The sequence below is a fragment of the Pleurodeles waltl genome, chromosome 2_2 (genome assembly GCF_031143425.1).
Source record: "Pleurodeles waltl isolate 20211129_DDA chromosome 2_2, aPleWal1.hap1.20221129, whole genome shotgun sequence".
NCBI lineage: Eukaryota > Metazoa > Chordata > Amphibia > Caudata > Salamandridae > Pleurodeles > Pleurodeles waltl.
Genome location: NC_090439.1, coordinates 640,262,618 through 640,283,311, shown reverse-complemented (window position 1 = coordinate 640,283,311; position 20,694 = coordinate 640,262,618). Strand labels below are relative to the sequence as shown.

The 20,694-nt window shown below is 42.4% G+C and overlaps 1 protein-coding gene across 2 annotated transcripts in view; it reads right to left on the bottom strand.

The window, feature by feature from the left end:
- LOC138282511 (oxygen-regulated protein 1-like) overlaps nt 1-20,694 on the bottom strand; it is an 896,912-nt gene that overhangs the window by 301,069 nt on the left and 575,149 nt on the right. Inside the window, exons 16-18 of one of the 2 annotated variants that reach the window (XM_069220189.1) lie at nt 13,543-13,720; nt 10,027-10,164; nt 4,128-4,265 (exon numbers count right to left, since the gene is read on the bottom strand). In XM_069220189.1, coding sequence (XP_069076290.1) covers nt 4,128-4,265; nt 10,027-10,164; nt 13,543-13,720 — 454 coding nt within the window. The remainder of the gene's footprint in view (nt 1-4,127; nt 4,266-10,026; nt 10,165-13,542; nt 13,721-20,694) is intronic. The other variant, XM_069220190.1, reaches the window with a different exon arrangement.

Genomic DNA, 20,694 nt, shown 5'->3' with positions numbered 1-20,694 from the left:
TCAGCACAAATCATTAGTAAAACCAATTTCAATATTTTTACGACATCCATAGAGTTCAGCAAAATAGTTTGTCAACCATTTGTGCCTGCAATTTGTCAGTCGTCATGTGAATAGCCTCAACTAACCCAGATTAGCATCAGCATGTGGGGCTTCATGCAAAAACAATTTAGAACACAAATTTAGAAAACATCTACCAAAAGATAACTATTAAGACAGCACAGTTGGTACCTAGAAAGGAAAGGCACACAAATGCAGTTCAGTCATTGTCAGATCTACCTATTCACGGTATGGGTCAGCAAGCAGAATCAGTCTTCGTCCTCAGGTCATCAAATGATCAGCAAAACATCAGGCTCTCAGTCAGAGAGTATGAGCCCAATAACAGAATCTCAAATCTCTTCTTCTCCCAAATATCACATCACAAATCGGAATAAGGTCTGAAGTCTTTTCCCTCTGTCACGATGTTATATCAAAGTCACCCAAAATATTCCCTAATTTCCAATTAGTCATTTAATCGTATGGTATTACTCTGTCCAGAGAGAGTTCTATACCAAATCTATGAATTCTAGTATTTCACACTTCACACGTCATTGACTGGTCTGCTTTATGATGTTCTCATCATCCGGCTCGCCAGGTGTCGAATTTGTTGCATCTTTGTCTCCAGTCAGTGTCTTCATTGTTCGCATCCTGGGAAAGAACCTCTTGCACATTTTACACACGTTTTGATACATTACTAGAGACATCATCTCCTGTCCGTCGGTTCCCATAGAAAGTTTCTGCTAAGCATTTTAACAAGACAATGGGTGTTTCACAGTTAGTTCACTCTGTCAGCATTTTTCATTAAACGCCAAGAAATATAGCTTCTGCATGAGACCTGGCAAAACTAGGCCATGACACTTGCTAAGTTAAGGCCTACGATTAATAAAAAGGAAGCATATTTCATAACCCTAAATATGACATATTACTACATTAATCTAATACATTTTCAGTATTTCATGCATATTAATAATTATTTAGTACAATTCGTGAAAACTGGTGGCCATTCTTCGAGGTCACAATTTCAAACGTGCACATTATTTTTCTATTTTATTCATTTTTCTACATTAATCATTCTTAATAATACGTAAACACTCTTTAATCATTACTAATTAAGACATCTCCTTCAGCACAATTATATTAGACTGTGGCTGAGATCTTCAACTCAAGATATTGGATACTTTTTCACACTAGATACACTTCTCATTCATTTGTTGTCCCTTGACTTTCATCCCTGCCCAAAAATACCTAACAAGATTGATTTTACTTCCCTTAAGTGTCTATGCTGAAATTTCTGGTGGAACCACTCTGCTCCTCGGAAGAACCTTAAACTTTTTTTCTGACACAATAAAAACCCTTGCTCCAGAGTCTACAGTGAACTTCTCATTCTGCCACTGACTATGGCGTATAAGTATTGATTGTCGCACAACTCTCCCTCTTGAACGTTCAACACCAAATATGCAACATCATACACAACTTGTGCAGCATCCTCATCCCTAACACAAATTACTGCTGAAAGTTTGTGGCCCTTAAACACCCCAGTAAAACGACCAATCTTCCCACAATGCTTACAGTCACATCCAATTAAAGAATTATTATTTGCCTTCAACTGATGAAAAAAAGAAACACACTTGTACTGTGTGAGAGTCCGGCAGTGGAATAGTGGGCCTGGATAGGGAGAGCTTGGTTAGACAATGACAGAGCAGCAAACCTCCAGCCTGCCCATCAAGATTCAACACGCCCGAGTATAGGACTGTTGCAGGTTGCAGAACAATAGTCTTAGGGCCTGATTTATAAAGGTAAACGTAAACTTACACGTTTGTGTAACTTTACGCTTTTCAGTGTCCACAAAACTGCATTTCAATAGTCAATTCACGACTGCATAGACTTTGCAGTCAGGGCAGAGAACTCCAGACAAAAAGAGATAGGATAGGCCTATCTTTTATGTGCAGAGTTCTACATCTCAACTGCAGGCTTCGCACTCAAACTTACTTTTAAGTTTTCTGAATACTGAAAAAGTGTAAATTTACACAAAGGTGTAAGTTTACCTTTCTGAATCAGGCCCTCGGGGAGGTCTGGCCGAGCATGACGAATTTGAGGGCTATAGCCAGTTCTTTGTTAGTCTGTCTTGGATAATATTATGGGGTGGGTGTCTATATAGTTATTGTGATCGTAAATCCTCATGCATCCTCCCCTTTGGCATAGATGTGGTATGAATTCAAAACAATTAGCACCCACAGCAGAAGGCATTAACAACTGTTAATATCAATGGCAGAATGGAAAAGACTCTTCCGCTTATCACTTTTCCAAAGTTTCATCTACTATATCATGGTTTTATATTATACCTCCTAGCCTGAAAAGTCACTGTTCTAATTATCAGCTAGTATATTTATTCACCAAAGTTGTACATGGTAAATCACTGCTGTAGAAACATCACCTGATCTACAACATTCCAAAATGCCACCTCATCTAACATTATTACAGAATATTAGTGAATATTTCAGTGGATGGCTGTAAATGATGTGTTTGCTGCTACTGAAATCGCAAGCCTATAGAAAATCATTAAACATATCATTTCTTAGTCGTGGCTTAGACTGAATCTTAGTCTTTGCTATTCAAGATGTTATCTAGTGTAGCAGAGTTCAGGAAGATAAACATGGCAATTAATTGGCATATATAGTCCCGCTTGAAAACCTGTTTTTAATTAATATGCTTAGGAACAGGCAGAGGTTCCCCTGCCCCATATGGACTAATGATTTTGACTCATCTAACTTTCAGTAGGGAGGTATTGCTTTATAAATATGTAAGGCCTCATTCACAAAACATTTATGGCTGTAAACTTATGTTTACAGGCAAAAATTGCTCAAATTATGTCCAGTAGCTGTCCACAAAAGGATTCTTGTCAGCTGTAATGGTTATACTACCATTAAAGTGCTAGTGAACACCATGCTAGCAGTAGGTTTATAGCGTAGTTTGCCTTGTGAGCTTGTGAATTTCCACAAACCATTTTGCTGGCATTCACAAACTCATCTCTGATCCTTTTCTATCCTACAGAGATTTTCTTCAGCAAAGTACTGGGAAAAGTCTGCTTCCAGAGTAAAAAGGGAACCTGCAAACCTTGAAACATCCTAGGGATTTATGGCAGTGCTTAATTTGAGCCAGTGGTTTCCAGGGCATGGCACCAGCAATTTTGACAGTCTGCCACATGGTGGCACTGTTTGTCTAAATTAGAGATGAACACAACAACATGTATTTATTAATTCAACATACATTAAAAATGACCAGTACCTGCTGCTCAAGCCATTCTTACAGCTTTAGGGTCTTGGAAGAATCTGAATTGTATACTTGTTCATTCACTGGGGGCACTGGTAAGGGCAATGAGAGTTGCAAGTTGCAGTGGCATCCTGACAAGAGCCATAGAACTTATGTTGTCCCAAATTAAGCACTGATGGGAAAGGGTTTCTCCACAGAGATTTTTTTCACAGTGGAAAAAAAAATCAAACATATTGCATTTTCAAATGAGGCTGCATTTCTCCAATGAAAATGTATACTGCATATAACGCAGCTATGGTGAAATAGCAGATGAACTTTGTCTTTACCAGTAGTAAGCTTGTTAAGCAGTAGCTAGCACCGCTTTTCAGATATACAGTTGGAAATTCCCACAATTCCTGCACTTACACCCTTGCATAGGTGTATGGCTATAAATGTAAATGTATGTCTTTTCTTTCTAAATCCAGCCCCCAAACTTTCACAGCACACCATATAATGGCCACTTGTTAATCATACATGTCAGAACGCTTATGTTAGGTTGGTTGCACGATATTCTGCACACATGTCATAGATTTCCAGGTTGCAAACCTAATTTCAATAACTTGACAGAAGCCTGCATCAGCAAGTAGCATGGCCAGTCCTTGCAGAGTCTAATACATCACAGGTGAGAGGAAGAAAGCAAATCCATCACATGATGGCATGTGTGTAGCTGCTGATAGCTCAAAGCTATGATGTAACATCCGCCCATAATAGTGTGATTTCCTCCCAGGGGAGAGGTCGCGCAGAAGACAGACACAGACAGAAAGCAGCGCTTTTCAACTTACTCTTGCTCAGGGGTGGTGAGTCTGATGGGCTCTGAGCCACTGGTTTCTGGGGTTTCTCTGGGTCTTGCTCATATATATTAGTCACTTCTTTTTCTTGGCTGTCAGATGCAGAAGTTCCCATGGGCTTCTTCCTGCCAACTAAAATACAGATTCATTTAACGTCACCAAAAAGAAACCCCAAGTCTCTTCTCTCCACGTGGCATCATCGCACAACTTTCTCCCTTGAACGTTCAAATTTGTAACATCACAAGCAACTTCTTCTGCAGCATCCTCATCCCTAACACAAATTATTGCTAAATGTTTGTGATCCGTACATACTCCAGTAAAATTACCAATCTTCCCACAGTGCTTACAGTCACATCCAATTACAAAATAATTCTTTGCATTCAACAGATGAAAAGATGAAACACACTTGTATTGTGTGAGAGACCGGGAGTGGAATAGTGAGCCTGGATGTAGCATAGGGAGAGCTTGGTTGGACGATGACAGAGCAGTATACCTCCAGCCAGCCCATCAAGATTCAACACGCCCGACTATAAAGCTGTTGCAGGTTGAAGAACACGTTTGTGTAACTTTACGCATTTCAGTATCCACAAAACTGCATTTTAATAGTCATTTTACGACTGCAGAGACTTCGCAGTCAGGGATGAGAACTCCACACATAAAGAGATAGGATAGGCCTATCTTTTTATGTGTGGAATTCTTTGCTCTGACTGCGGAGTCTCCGCACTCATAAACTTACTATTAAAATGAAGGTTTCTTAATACTGAAAAAGCATAAACTTACAGAGAGGCCTCGCCAAGCGTGACAAATCTGAGGGCTACAACCAGTTCTTTGTTAGCCTGTCTGGGATAAGATTAGGGGGTGGTTGCCCATAAAGGTATTGTGATTGCAAGTCCTCACGCATCCTCCCCTTTGGCTTAGATGCGGCATTAACCCCTCGGGTGCCTTGGACGCAACGGTTACGTCCTGGGCAGCACCGCTCGGGTGCCCAGGACGTAACCGTTACATCCAAATACGGGCCTCGGGGAAAGCGTTTGTGCTCACCCGGGGGCCTCGCACCCACCCCCCTAGGCAGGGATGGAAGGGAAATCACTTCCCCTTCCACCCCCGACCCCCCTCCCGTCCATCGCCCATGGCGTCTGATGACATCAGCACGCAATAGCGCTGACCTCATCAGAGGCCTGGCCCTCTGTGCTGGAAGCTCAGTTTCCAGCACGGATCGGAAAAGAAATGCAAAAGCATTTCTCCTCCGATCACGTGGAGGGGCCGAGAGAGGCATCAAAAGGAAAGGAAAAGCCTTTCCTTTGATGTCTTTCTCAGCATTTCTGCAGCCCGATCGCAATGCGATCGGGCAGCAGAAATGCCCACTAGACACCAGAAAGTTTTTATTTTTTATATTATGGAATTAGGGGAGCGGCCCCTTGGGCAAGCGCCGTTCCCCAGGGAGCAAAAACATTTTAGGCCTTTTCTGCCCCCCAGGGGCAGATTGGTCTATTATAATTAGGCCGATCTTCCCCCGGAGGGGCAGAAACCCCTAGGCACAAGGGATTTTTTTTTGTTTACTTTATTTTATTATATGTGGGGAGCAAATCGTATTTAGGCCATTTCTGCCCCACTGGGGGCAGATCAGCCTATTTTTACTAGGCCAATCGGCCCCCAAGCAGAAACCACTAGACACCAGGGATTTTAATTTTTTGGAGTCAATTTCACGCAAGGGGAGCGACCCCTTAGGCAAGGGTCGCTCCCTTGGGTGGGCAAAATTATTTTAGGCCATTTCTGCTCGCCTTGGGGGCAGAAACCACTTAGGCACCAGGGATTAGTGTGTGTGTGTTTTGTTTGGGGGCAGCCCCTTGGGCAAGGGTCGCTCCCCATGCGGACACAGTACTGTTGGCCATATCTTCCCCCGTTGGGGGCAGATCAGCCTATTTTTGGAAGGCCCATCTTCCCCCAAGGGGGGCAGAAAGCCCAACAGAGACCAGGGAAGATTTTGTTTTCAAAATAAGAGGGTGGGGGTATGGCCATACCCCCACCCCCAAATAAATGGGGCCAAAGTTGTTCTGCCCACCAGTGGGCAGATGGGGCAGTTACCCCCGATCTACACCCCAGGGGGGCAGACAGTCTACTAGAAGACAGTGTATAAAATATATATATATATATATATATATATATATATATATATATATATATATATATATATATATATATAGTGTGGTAGTGCCTACCAACCAGTATGGGCATGGTTATGCCCCCACCCCAACTGAAGGGGGTAACAGTCTTTCAGCTCTCCCCCTGCACACTAAAACATCTTATCCCACGGCAAGCAAGAGGACATTTTATTATTTTGGGTTTTGGTTTTACATTTGGGCCATGAGAGCTTAGCTAACTCTCAAAATCGTCCCACTTGAAATGGTGAGGGTTGTACTTTTTGTACTTTGGAACACTGCGATGTAGAAAAATCCACAAGACCTAGACACATCTGAAAACTAAACATCTGGGTGAGTCCAGGGTGGTGTGCTCTACATGCACCCTGCACCATTTTCTTACCCACAATGCCCTGCAAACCTCAAAATTTGCTGAAAATCACACATTTTTTCCACATTTTTGTGATGGAACCTTCCGGAATCTGCAGGAATCCACAAAATTCCTACCACTGAGCATAGTCTCATCTATACCGATAAAAACTTTGCCCCACTTGTCAACCTAAAAATGTTTTTTTCCAAACTGCCCTTTTGGACCTGCTTTGGTTCCCCCTCAATTTCGACATGTTTTTGGCTCTTCCCTGTCACAGGCACTTGGCCGACATACATGAGTGAGATATCATTTTTACCTGGAGACTGAGGGGAACTTTGGGTGGTAGGAGATTTGTCCCTGTGCTGTGATCCCACACAGAAATATGGGGAAAATGTGAGTTTTTTGGCTAAATTTGAGGTTTGCTGAAGATTCTGGGTAAGAAAACATTGGGGGATCCACGCAAGTCACACCTCCCTGGATTCCCTCGGGTGTCTAGTTTTCAGAAATGTTTGGGTTTGGTAGGTTTCCCTGTATGGCTGCTGAGCCCAGGAACAGAAACGCAGGTCCCCCCGCCCGCAAAAACAGGTAATTTAGTATTTGATAATTTTGATGTGTCCACATAGTGTTTTGAGACATTTCCTTTCACGGGCACTAGGCCTACCCACACAAGTGAGGTACCATTTTTATCAGGAGACTTAGGGGAATGCTGGGTGGAAGAAAATGTGTTGCTCCTCTCAGATTCCAGAACTTTCCGTCAACGAAATGTGAGGAAAAGTGTGTTTTGGCCAAATTTTGAGGTTTGCAAAGGATTCTGGGTAACAGAACCTGGTGAGAGCCCCACAAGTCACCCCATCTTGGATTACCCCAGGTGTCTAGTTTTCATAAATTCACAGGTTTGGTAGGTTTCCCTAGGTGCCGGCTGAGCTAGAGGCCAAAATCCACAGCTAGGCACTTTGCAAAAAACAGCTCTGTTTTCTTTGGGAAAATGTGATGTGTCCACGTTGTGTTTTGGGGCATTTCCTGTCACGGGCGCTAGCCCTACACACACAAGTAAGGTACCATTTTTATTGGGAGATCTGGGGGAACGCAGGGTGGAAGGACATTTGTGGCTCCTCTTAGATTCCAGAACTTTCTGTCACCAAAATGTGAGGAAAAAGTGTCTTTTTAGCCACATTTTGAGGTTTTCAAAGGATTTTGGGTAACAGAACCTGGTGCGAGCCCCAGAAGTCACCCCATCCTAGATTCCCCTAGGTGTATAGTTTTCAAAAATGCACAGGTTTGGTAGGTTTCCCTAGGTGCTGGCTGAGCTAGAATCCAAAATCTAAAGCTACGCACTTTGCAAAAAAACGTCAAATTTCAATGTAAAAATGTGATGTGTCCATGTTGCATTTCCTGTTGCGAGCCTTAGACCTACGCACGCAAGTGAGGTACCATTTTTATTGGGAGACTTGGGGGAACACAGAATAGTAAAACAAGTGTTATTGCCCCTTGTCTTTCTCTACATTTTTTCCTTCCAATTGTATGACAGTGTGTAAAAAAGACCTCTGTTTGGGAAATGCCCTGTAATTCAAATGCTAGTATGGGCACCCCGGAATTCAGAGATGTGCAAATAACCACCGCTTCTCAACACCTTATCTTTTGCCCATTTTGGAAATACAAAGGTTTTCTTGATACCTATTTTTCCCTCTTTATATTTCAGCAAATGAATTGCTGTGTACCCAGTATAGAATGAAAACCCATTGCAAGGTGCAGCTCATTTATTGACTCTGAGTACCTAGGGTTCTTGATGAACCTACAATCCCTATATGTCCGCACAACCAGAAGACTCCAGCAAACATAACAGTATATTGCTTTAAAATATCTGACATCGCAAGAAAAAGTTACAGAGTAAAACGTTGGGAAAAATGACTGTTTTTGTCACCTCAATATCAATATGTTTTTGGTCCAGCTGTTATTTTCTGTAGGAAAACCTTGTAGGATCTACACAAATTACCCCTTGCTGAATTTAGAATTTTGTCTACTTTTCAGAAATGTTTAGCTTTATGTGAACCAGCATTGGTTTCACAACCATTTCTGTCACTAATTGGAAGGAGGCTTAAAGCACAAATAATAGTAAAAATGGGGTATGTCCCAGTAAAATCCCAAAATTGTGATGAAAAATGGGGTTTTCTGAACTTAAATCTGCCTCTTCCTGAAAGCTGGTGCTTTTAGCACCACAAACCCTTTGTTGATGCCATTTTCAGGGAAAAAAACACAAGCCTTCTTCTGCAGCCCTTTTTTCCCATTTTTTGAAAAAAACTAATTTTTTGCTGTATTTTGGCTAATTTTTTGTCCTCCTTCAGGTGAACCCACAAACTATGGGTACCTCCAGAATCCCTAGAATGTAGGAAAAAAAGGACGCAAATTTGGCGTGGGTAGCTTATGTGGACAAAAAGTTATGAGGGCCTAAGCGCAAACTGCTTCAAATAGCCAAAAAATTGTCTGCCACCTGAGGGGGAAGAAGGCCTGGCAGCGAAGGGGATAATGTAAGACATTAATAGAACACCCACAGTAGAAGGCATTAAGAACTGTTAATGTACATGGCAATATGAAAAAGCCTCTTCCGCTTATCATTGTTTCAAAGTTTCTTCTACTATATCACAGTTATATTATTATACCTCCTAGTCTAAGAATCACTATTCTAACTATCAGCTAGTAAATTAGCTTGAGAAAATTGTTCCTGGTATATCACTGTTGTTGAAACATCAACTAATCCATAACATTCTAAAAAATCACCTTGTCTAACATTATTACAGAATATTAGTGAATATCCACCTAGTAAAACCTGCAAATTTACATTTCTCCAACGTAAATATATACTGTGTATAACTCACCTATGGCGAAATAGCAAATGAACTGTGACATTACCAGTAGTAAGCCTGTTGAGAAGTGGCTAGCACCGCTTTTCAGATGTACAGCTGGGAATGTTTGTGAATTCCCACAATTCATACATTTGAAGGCTTGCATAGGTGCATACGTGTATGGTTATCTACGTAAATGTCTGAGCATCTAATGGCCACTTGTTAATCACACGTGTCAGAATGCTTATAATGTTAGGTTGGTTGCACATGATATTCTGCACACATGCCACATATTTCCAGGTTGCAAACATGATTTCAGTGACTTGGCAGAAGCCTTCATCAGCATGTAGCATGGCCAGTACTTGCAGAGTCTAATACATCACAAGTGAGAGGAAGAAAGCAAATCTATCACATGATGACATGTGTGTAGCTGCTGATAGCGCAAAGCTATGATGTAACATCCGCCCATAACTTCGTGATTTCCTCCCAGGCGAGAGGTCGTGCAGAAGTCAGACCCAGACAGAAAGCAGGGCTTTTCAACTTACTCTTGCGCAGGGGTGGCGAGTCTGATGGGCTCTGAGCCATTGGTTTCTGGGGTTTCTCTGGGTCTTGCTCATACATATTGGTCACTTCTTTTTCTTGGCTGTCGGGTGCAGAAGTTCCCATGGGCTTCTCCCTGCCAACTAAAATACAGATTCATTTAACGTCACCAAAAAGAAACCCCAATTTTCTTCTCTCCACATGCTTAAGGCTAACGCTTGCAAAGTCACTTTATATGTAATGGTTTCCTAGCAGACGTCCGACAATTTTTATTGCGGATATGTAGGAAGACTAGAAGAGAAGTATAACCACCAGCTGCTTATTCAGAGCACTGTAGGGCAATATTCAAACGATCCCTGAATGAAAATTCGTTATTCATGTTAGACAAATGCAACTGTTTCTGCGTGGCTAGGCAAACGTGTCCATGCTCTCTTTCCTTGCTCCAGCTGACCACTAAAGAGCTTCTAAAACACGCTAATACTGTTTTCCTGCATGATTGTAATGTTAAATCATGGTTCTTATTTTAAGATTTACAATCGTGCCATCTTCTGCTAGCTGTCCCGTATTTCACGCTTCTGTGGTAAGGAATATCCCTGGATCAGCCTCACTGGCTTAGTGTCATATACTTTGCGAGCCCACAATATGTGCTTAGATGTGCGCCCCTCCTCCAGCATTCACACTGGTCTCAGGGCCTAGGGAACTCAGAAGCAATGGAGCAATTCTTGTGGCAGGGGTTGCAAGCATCCCTAGATCCTCAGCAGTGCTTAATTTGTGCTTGTTGTTTCCGGTGCTGAGCACCAGCACTTATTTGTGAGGGCCGGGGCTTATTTGTATGCCTCAAGCATTTGCTGCGAGCAAAAGACACATATGGGAAAGACGGAAGAAGGAAAAACTAAAAAGCGTCATAAAGGGAGAAAGTAGAAAGTTGCAGGATGAGCTGAAGGGGCAGGGGTTCCCGTAAATGGATTGAAGAGGCCCGAGATGGCTTCAGGATTACGCTGCCTGAGTATTCAGTGCTGGCAGATTTAATTACAGCAGCCTCGTGTATAAGAGAAGGTCTTTGAGCACTGGCACCTCTTTATTTACATATTAAGCACTGATCCTCAGGAACCGGGCAATACTGAAGCTTCAGGCTTTGTCTCTCAGGTGAGCCATCGAGACGCACTTCTGGACACGACGAAGCTTAATGCAGTGTTATGGCTTTATCAATGTATTAGACTTGCATTGAAGAGAGCAGTAAAATTTAAACTCAGTCGTAAAAGTGGGGAAAATGTAAGTTCTTCAAAATCAGGAGAATGATGCACACTCATTCATGTGCATAAGAAACAGGAGTGTTCAGGAACTCAGGCAGTGCGTGGGCACAGTTTCCGGTCTGTGGAATTCAGCTCAGTGAGTTCTGCTCTGTGTTCATGTTGAGTCTTACTTTGATGTTGGTTTGTGATTACCATCTACAGTCTCTGATGGGAGCTCTGGTTTGGTAGGAGTCAAAGCAGGGACACACCTTGTTTTACCTGGATGACACAGAGGATGTGCGGCACGCCCCTGGGTGGAGAAGCAGCCAAAAGAACCTTTGGTGGCAACTTTAACAATAGAAGACTTTCTAGGTAAAGGGCAATACACACCTATCAGTATACTATCGCCCCCATCTCTTTCATGTTTTACCTTGAGTTCCTGCTCATTAAGGCCCATATTTATGCTTTTTAGCGCCGCATTTGCGCCACTTTTTGACGTAAAAATGGCGCAAACCTGCAAAATACAATTGTATTTTATGTTAGCGCCTTTTTGCGCCAAAAAGCGGAGCAAATGCGGCGCTAAAAAAGGATAAATATGGGCCTAAATGCTTGCATTTGCACTCTCGTCCAGTTTATTTCTGAGAAAACTATTTAAGTTGATTAAAAAAGAATATTGAAAAAGTGACTCATCACATATGTCTAACCAATTAAACTAGAACTTCGTGTTTGCCTTGCAGCATAATATTGTGTTTGCTGCTGAGTCATGTGATATCCTACAAAACGTTTGCCGTCAAGTGGGTCTTTAATTAGGTGTCCCGACAGGCAGGATGTTCTCTCGGATCTGAGGCCATATGTAGCAACCCGTTTGCGAGTCGCAAACGGCGAAATTCGCCGTTTGCGAGTCGCAAACGTGGGTTTGGCATGCAGAAATGCATATTGCGAGTTGTTACCGACTCGCAATATGCATTTGCGACTCGCAAATTGGAAGGGGTGTTCCCTTCCTATTTGCGAGTCGCTGTGGGATGCAATACCATTTGCGACCGCATACGCGGTCGCAAATGGCATTGCAGTTACCATCCACTTCAAGTGGATGGTAACCCACTCGCAAATTGGAAGGGGTCCCCATGGGACCCCTTCCAGTTTGTGACTGGACCCCAAAATATTTTTTCAGGGCAGGGAGTGGTCCAAGGGACCACTCCCTGCCCTGAAAAAATACCGAAACAAAAGGTTTCGGTTTTTTTGCAGTGCAGCTCGTTTTCCTATCAGGAAAACGGGCTACACTTCAAAAAAAAAAAACTGCTTTACTTAAAAGCAGGTCGCGAACATGGAGGTCTGCTGACGTCAGCAGGCCTCCATGTTAGCGAGTGCCTATACTCGCAATGGGGCCGCAATTTGCGACCCACCTCATGAATATTCATGAGGTGGGTCATTGCGACCCCATTGCGAGTCGCAGTCGGTGTCTGAGACACCGTACTGCATAGCAAATTGCGACTTGCAATTTGCGAGTCGGATGGACTCGCAAATTGCAAGTCACAATTTTGCTTTTTGCTACATCTGGCCCCTGGTTACTATCCTTAACACCCCACCGCATCCAGGGGGAATTTATAGCTTATATCCCTTTTCCCTTAGCTTTTCTATGGAGCGGTCAGAGGCTCCCTTCTTCGTGACTCCATGCGTGCAACATCCAGCTTTTATGTGAAGCATCCAAAATATTAGTGAATGTTATTTTTAGAACCCTGTTATTGAAGAAACTGGACAATTTAGCAAGGTCATCTTTCAAGAACATTTTACCTCATTGCTGCAGCCATAGTACTGCGTAGTAGCATATCTGACACCTTCCCCTCCAGGTAAATTATGGAAAAATCAGACATGTTGCAATGTTTAGCACACAAAATACCATTCTGTGAGCTTTGCATGGACGAAGCAAGAAGCTCATATTCCTTTTGTGGCTTCATTTTAAAGACTATTATAAGCGTACAGTCTCAGTGCACAAATAAATGCTATTCAAGGCACAAATGCAGACTGTTTAAATAATATGTTACTGCCCTTAACCTATACTAGCATAATCAAAAAAATATAGGGGAATTCTGCAAGTGACAGCACATGGTGCACCAGGACCTCAACACAGTGACTAGCCACAAAAGATCTATTATTGGCAATCTATACTCATTTACGTATGGAAACAACAGGACGTAGGGATGGCATATTATTGCTAGTAACTGTTTAACTCTGTTGTATTTTCCTAATCAAGCTGGACCCATATAAATAATAATTCAAGCAGCCACTTACATTTGATGACCTGTGGGTAGATCATGACATTTCTCTCTCCTGTGTGTACAAGTGGCTTCGTCCGACCATCAGTCAGAAAACCAACATACATTCCTCGGCTTCTGACAGACTCCAGACATATGGATCCATTTTCTAAGTTTTTCTCAATTTTAAAGTGACAGTACTGATCACCTGTGCCCTAGAAACAGGAAATAAAGGAGAAAGTGAAGTGTTGTAGTTCTGTACAAATTAAAATCAAAGTATGGAATATTTTCCTACTGAAGGCAGTTTAGTTATTTTTATTGGAATTTTTCACAGATTGTATAACAAGATTAAATCGGGTGGAAACTAATTGTTAATCAGTTCCGATAATAAACACCACGTTGAATTTCTTTACCAGAGGAATGTGTCACTGGCTGGAAAAGAGTTGCTTGTTACACCTGCTTCACTTGCAGTCCGGTTAGACATGCTAGGTATTATTTATTGTCAGACTCGTGTCAACTTTGTGAAGACTAGATATATGACTCGCCAATTATACAAAATCGAACCAAAATCATACTGCTGGCCATGTGTTCATTCAGAGGCCACCTAACAACACTGAAAAGGGACTATGAATTAGCCGGATTAAAACATTTTGGGGGTTATTCTAACTTTGGAGGAGTGTTAATCCGTCCCAAAAGTGACGGTAAAGTGACGGATATACCACCAGCCGTATTACGAGTTCCATAGGATATAATGGACTCGTAATACGGCTGGTGGTAAATCCGTCACTTTTCCGTCACTTTTGGGACGGATTAACACCTCCTCCAAAGTTAGAATAACCCCCTTTGTGCTTCAACTCTATTTTTGGTGTGAGGAGGTCATTTGAACAGAAATAGTGGGGGAAAAGCAACAAAGGGCCTGATTTAAAGTTCGACAGACAGGTTACTTCGTCACAACGGGTGAGAGTGCTCCAAGGACAGTCTCAGCAATCATTTCCTCCTTAAAATATTTAAGGATATTTAAAGCTTGACTCAAGGAAGCTGCTATTTCAGAGGGGGAGCTGGTGATGCTACTTGAGAGGAGAAGGTGAGGAGAAAGAGCTGTCAGAGAAGAACATCTGAGAAATCGAGTCTGAATACTGAAGAGAGGGCTCAACAGTTTTTCTTAAGAGTCTCCATGAAACTAGTCCAAGGATACAGTTTTATTTAAATAAAACTACCAAGGACGCTTCTCGAGCTACAGGTCCAGAAATTCTAGGTGTCTGGAATCCTAACCCGGTTTTATATCCCAATCCCATGCACGTATGAGGCCATGTGTGGTAAGAGGCTGACCCCTTATTATAGGATAAGAGTGGGCCCACCAGGAATCTTGATTTAAACATCATGGGAAGGTGTAACCAACATGTATGTAGTCACAACCACCATGCCAACAGGTATGATCAAATGAGTGAGAGTGGGAGTGTTGACAGAGGAGAATTTAGATTTGACAACCCATTTCCAAAATGTGTTAAAATACATTGGAAAATGTAGATAAACTACATAAATTATGTTCCGTTCTTCAAATAGAGCTAAGTGTATAACTGAACCAACTGTATAACTGAAAGTTCTCTTATAAGGAACAGTAACTCTAAGTGAAGTGGGTTTGATAATAGACAAACAGTGCCAGAGAGAATAAACATGTCATATTTAAAGATAGCTGTTCTGCATGTACAAAGGGCGAGAAGTGCCTAAGTTTGAGATAGTAAAAGGATAATGCTGTGATTAGCATAACGGGGTTCAATGTGTTTAAATCAGACTATGACAGACACCGTTCATTGGGCCAAAGTGACAAACAGGTCTAACTGGCCCTCTAACTTGGAAGGTTAAATCGATGTCATTTGCATTGGTGTTGTGGGATAGCTGCTGCTATGGCTCCCCAAACTGGGCAAAGTAGAACACTTTCTGTACTTGACTCTTGAGGCAGTGAGTGAGGTTATGCAGTCACAGGCTTTTCAGGGAGGTGGTGTGTTGGGGAGAGGTCTGAGTAATAACTTTAATGCCTAGCCCAGTGCTTGTCTTTTTGAAAAAGAAATCACTTTTATTAAATAGCTGTACCCACAATTACACAATTCAATTGTGAAAACAGACGAATATCCCTAATCACAAATCCTGTGTGAGAGGTACACCCCATCACTTGGCTCTATGCATCTGTCCACCAGGGTGACCCTATCACAGCTGTCCTCAACAAGCTATGGTAGTAGCATGAGTTAGGCTCAGGTGCAGATTAACTTTCTTCAAATGCACAAACATATTGGGGATTACAATAATTGCATGCTGACTCAGTAAAAGCAGCCAGAGAGGTCAGGCACAACTCTGGTCTTTACCAAGAGCAACCATCCTACACTTGTGGATGTTGCTCAGTGGACTCTGGTGTGGCTGTACAGGTGCCTTTGGCAGTCATATCCCTCTTCTAGGTCTATGCAGACACACGGAAAGGCAGTTGCTGCGCAACCCGGGCCGATGCTTATAACGAGGCAGTTACAGACCACCTCTGGCCAGTGCACACATTCAGGCAGCTGCTGCCCCAATCTAAGCCAATACATGTGGCAAGGCAGATATAACCAACCCCAGCCAATGCACATAGTAGCAAGTTACCGACCCTACCCAGGTCGATAAACAAAGCAAGGTAAATGTAGCCCACCTCAGGCCAATTCTAACTTGGATTGATGCACAAGGCAAGGTAAATGTAGCCCACGTTAGGTAGATGCACAGATGTGCATTGTCTTTTGCCCTTCTCAGACACCACAGAGAAAGACATGGAGACTCTCTGCAGCATGGGTTGCTCCCAGCTTCACTCTCTTAGGCCATCTTCTTGCTGGCATTCACTTCCTGAACAATCTCTCCTCCTACACGGCCAGGCAGATTCCTTCCCTCTCTCAGCAGGCAGAAAGGCTTCTAGGCACTAGATAGATCCTCCGCTTGTCCAGCAGAATTTGCAGACTTCAGATGATGCCCCCTCCCCTCCCATGGACTGGTTGTTAGGCAAACACCAGCCAGGGTCACTCAGCAATCCTTCAAGTACTCTGTGATGAACCCCCTTCCTTGGTCATGAAGAACTTTGAAATGGAATACAGTGAGGAGTTTTCAATCACACTCTTGTAAACATTTTCTAGACAAAGGAAGTGAATCCACTATCTTAAGCTTCATAGGCAGGTTGGGGTGTTTCTCCTTTCACATCTAATTCTATAGCTGTTCTTTGGATAGCCTTTGCATAAAGTAATACTTCTCAAAGCAGGTAGCACTGGGGCTGTCTCCAAACTGCACCATGGGTGCAAGGGTGCCTTCATTGATGCTAGGCAACATATTGTACACCAGTGCTAGGAAAAGACAGGAATGTGCCATATGTTAAATATAGCACATTCCTGTCCTTTCCACTTCACGCAGTGCAACAAGGTGACTTGCTATGCTGCGTGATTTCTTGATAAGTGTGCCCGTTACAATCAGCAAAAAACAGGATTGCCCAAGAGCATACAATTTGGTCACATGAGAAGGCAGAAATAAATACGAAATGTTCTGCTTTAACAGTTTATGTCTTGCTCACTACACCACACCTGCGGTAGGGTGGTTTTAATGGTGAGTTCTACAGAATACCTTCCACAGGGAAATGGCACTGTGTTGGTGACTTTACATATATTTTTTAATAAGACTTTACTACCAACATATTCTGGTAATGTGATTAAGCTACATTAGATGTCAAAGTATTTGAACACTATAAATGAACCCTAATCACTGTACCACATCCACTGGTGGGAGTAAAGTGGCAGTTTGTGGTCACTTCAGTATATTGACTTAATTGTTTGGAGTTCTGCAAACATTTTTTAAAATAATGTTTGCTATCCTAATTTGGCATTTTTCAAGTGCTTTCATCATTTACTGACACAGGCAGAAGGACAGCAGAAACTTGTGAGGCCTTTTCTCTGGGTTTTGGGGCAGTAGGGGATTTGGTGGATACAATTGCGCACCACTGGTGTCTCAGTACTCATTAAACACCATAGCTCATCTGTACATTTGACTTTACAACATTAGGTGTAATGAGCAGCAACAATAACTCTAGGAGGTGGCTGAGGATTTGCAGCTCAGACACACTAATCACATCTTCATTTTGTAAATAGATTAGGGAACATAAGGAGTGTGGCATGTACTGAAACCCTTCCCACCCCACAAAATGCGAATTTGTTTATAGTCCTCCCTACTTTTTCATGTGCATTCTCCCCTCCTCTTGTCCCATGAAATGTGGTCTTAAGCCACACTCCAGACCATACCTTTGGCCCCATAACAAATGTGTGTGAATATCAATGCTGTAAATGATGCCTTGTGTCCTGTGAACACTGGTCCACTGTACCATTCAGAGAAATTCTGTCCTTCACTGTGAGCTTCCATAAGCATCGTCCAATGCTGTAGAGACTTATTTGGCCTTAGCCACGTTTATCAGCCACTGAAGAGGTTTGAGCTCTCAAAGTTCCACAAAATAACTAGTTGGTGGATTCCATTCCAAAGAGAAGCACCTTCTCCAAGTTGAAGATTTTGTCTTCATAGTGACAATTTGTCTCTTTTTTATTTTCCCTTTGACTGTTCTTCAAGAAATATGTCTTTCTTTTTAAGCTATTTTCTAGTATTCTCACCATTGTATCATACTGCAATGTATGCATGTTCAAGTTTCTTGGACCAGAATCTCCTTGCAAGTTATTACTCTCACATGACAAAGTAACCATAGTGTTTGAAATTTCCCAATCATTGCTAGGTTCTGCCTCATTCCTGCCTGCCGATAGCCAGTACTTGCTCTGCAAACCCAATGGATCTAATGCATGCTTATTAATAGTGAGGTAATTGTATTAATGACATCCTCTGTCCTAGCTTTTCTCTGGACAAAGGGTACACAACCCAGTACAATCACTTTGCCTTGTGGCAGTAATTAAGCTGAGGGGTGTTAAGAAGATATGCTATGGTCTGCCAGGAAGTACAGACCCTGCCACCTTTAAACACAATCCAAGGACTGAGATGATGCAAAGTAATTTTTATACCAGTTGTAGAATTGGTGCTTAATGGACACAAATGTTGGTACAATAGTTTCCACCACAAGAAGACATCTTGTATTAACTGTTTCTCTCTTCAAACTGTCCACCTTCTGACAAGAGTAGTGTACCCTCACTCAAATCAAATCAAATCAAAATCAGCTTTATTTGATTTTTGTTAAAATCATAAAAGCATAGCATAAAATCAATACATAAAAATATATACAGCTGAGATGAAGAATAACTCCCGTTCTACTTAAAAAGAGGCGACTTTCTATGTTTGACAATGGCCCATAAAAATGTGGACATAACATTACAAACATATATGGACGGCAAAGATTGTAAGAACATAAAAGCTGGATGACAGTGGACCAAATTCATAGCTTTCTACAACGGCAATAAAAGTCTCCTACTTTGTGAGTTGTACAAGTTACAAAAAAGAATTACATGAAAGGTGTTTGATCAGACACATTATCACACGGGCATCTTTCCAAGGGTCGTGACCAGTCGTTCATAGTTGGGAAGCTCACCCAGTGATGAAAAATGTCCAATCTAAACCTGATCAATACACATCTACGCTGATCATTACTTACTTCGGTGAGATACAATTGCATGCCGAATGAGTTTAAAATCAACTGATTTTTTACCACACTTGGTTTGAGCAGCTCAACAGATAACCTCAGCTCTTCACGGTGGTTCAAACATTCCTGCTTCAGGGATTTCTTTGAGGCTGACTTTAGCATTTCAGGTCTGAGGAAATAATCTTGGTGCCCCAAATTGGTCAGGAAGTTCTTTATGTATTGTAACCACAGTACTCTTCCTGCTTGGCTGGAGCTAAGGCAATCAACAATAATTTCTTGAATCAGTTTGGTATGCTCAGAAGACCATATCTTATGCCACAGCAGAATCGTCTGGATCTTAACTAAACTTGAGATAAAAGAAACCCCTAACTCAGCATGGCAAACGAAAGATGAATTGCTCAGCGGAAGAGAAAGCAGGTACTTCAAAAAGGTGTTTTCGGCAATCTGCAAAGGATCGCTGTTTGTGTAGCCCCACAGGCCTGCCACCTACAGGGCAGTAGACACACATTTAGCTTTGTATACTGTTAATAATACCCTAAGGGGGTTTTCCCTAAGCTTACTTGCAAAACTACACAATACCGGAATAGCTCTCTGGAAGTGTAGCCCCCTTGTCTTGAAAGCCGTTGACCAAGAGCCATCGTGGTCAAACATAACCCCCAGGTATGAGAACGACTTAACATAATCAATCTGGATTCCATTTATCGTAGGACTATGAGAGTTTGGTAACGCCTTTTCACACCTCATTGCGAAAGTCTTGCTCTGATTGACTAATAATCCTAGCTCCTCCATATAAGATGCAAAAAAATGTATTAGCTGCTGGGGTACTAAGGGTGACACAAAAGGATGATGGATTGAGTGCTGAACAATGCAAACACTCACCCCCAGTCACAGATCTGGGTTTAATCCATCATTATTTTGCTCACCATGCCACCCCAGTTTGGACCCAGCCCTATGCAAATCAATCTTGACCCTGTTCCTCGTGGGAACAGTCTGGCCCTAACTGCCAATCCAAGTCCTCCCTGGACCGGAAACAAGCATCCTGGGACCGGTTTCAGGGTATCACACTTCATCAGCCAGGCTAGCTTGATTCCAGTGGCATGGGGAGCAATGGAGCCACGTCTGGGCATACCCTTCCTACTTGGGGAGACAAATGCAAAAAGAACAAGTGATGCCCCCCTCTCTATTCTAAATGACTGGGTACACTCACCCTGTAATCCACACCGGTCTCTAGCCCTCCTACCCTCATACATTTGCCGGATAAAATCTATGAGAGCTGGATCCACCCTTAGTTTCTTCATTATAATCCACAATTTACTGTGGATTACACAGTCAAACGTGGCTGACAAATCAACAAAGGCCAAATATAATCTCCCTTCTCTGATTATACAATATTTCTCAACCAGCATCTTTAGGTTAAGGCCCTGCTCAATGGTCCCCACCCCTTTGCGAAACCCATACTGTAGGTCAGATACCACATTATTTTCTTCGGCGCAATCCTGTTAGCAAGCTGGACTATGACTATCCCCCTTTTTAAATATTGGCACTATTAGGGCTTCCGAA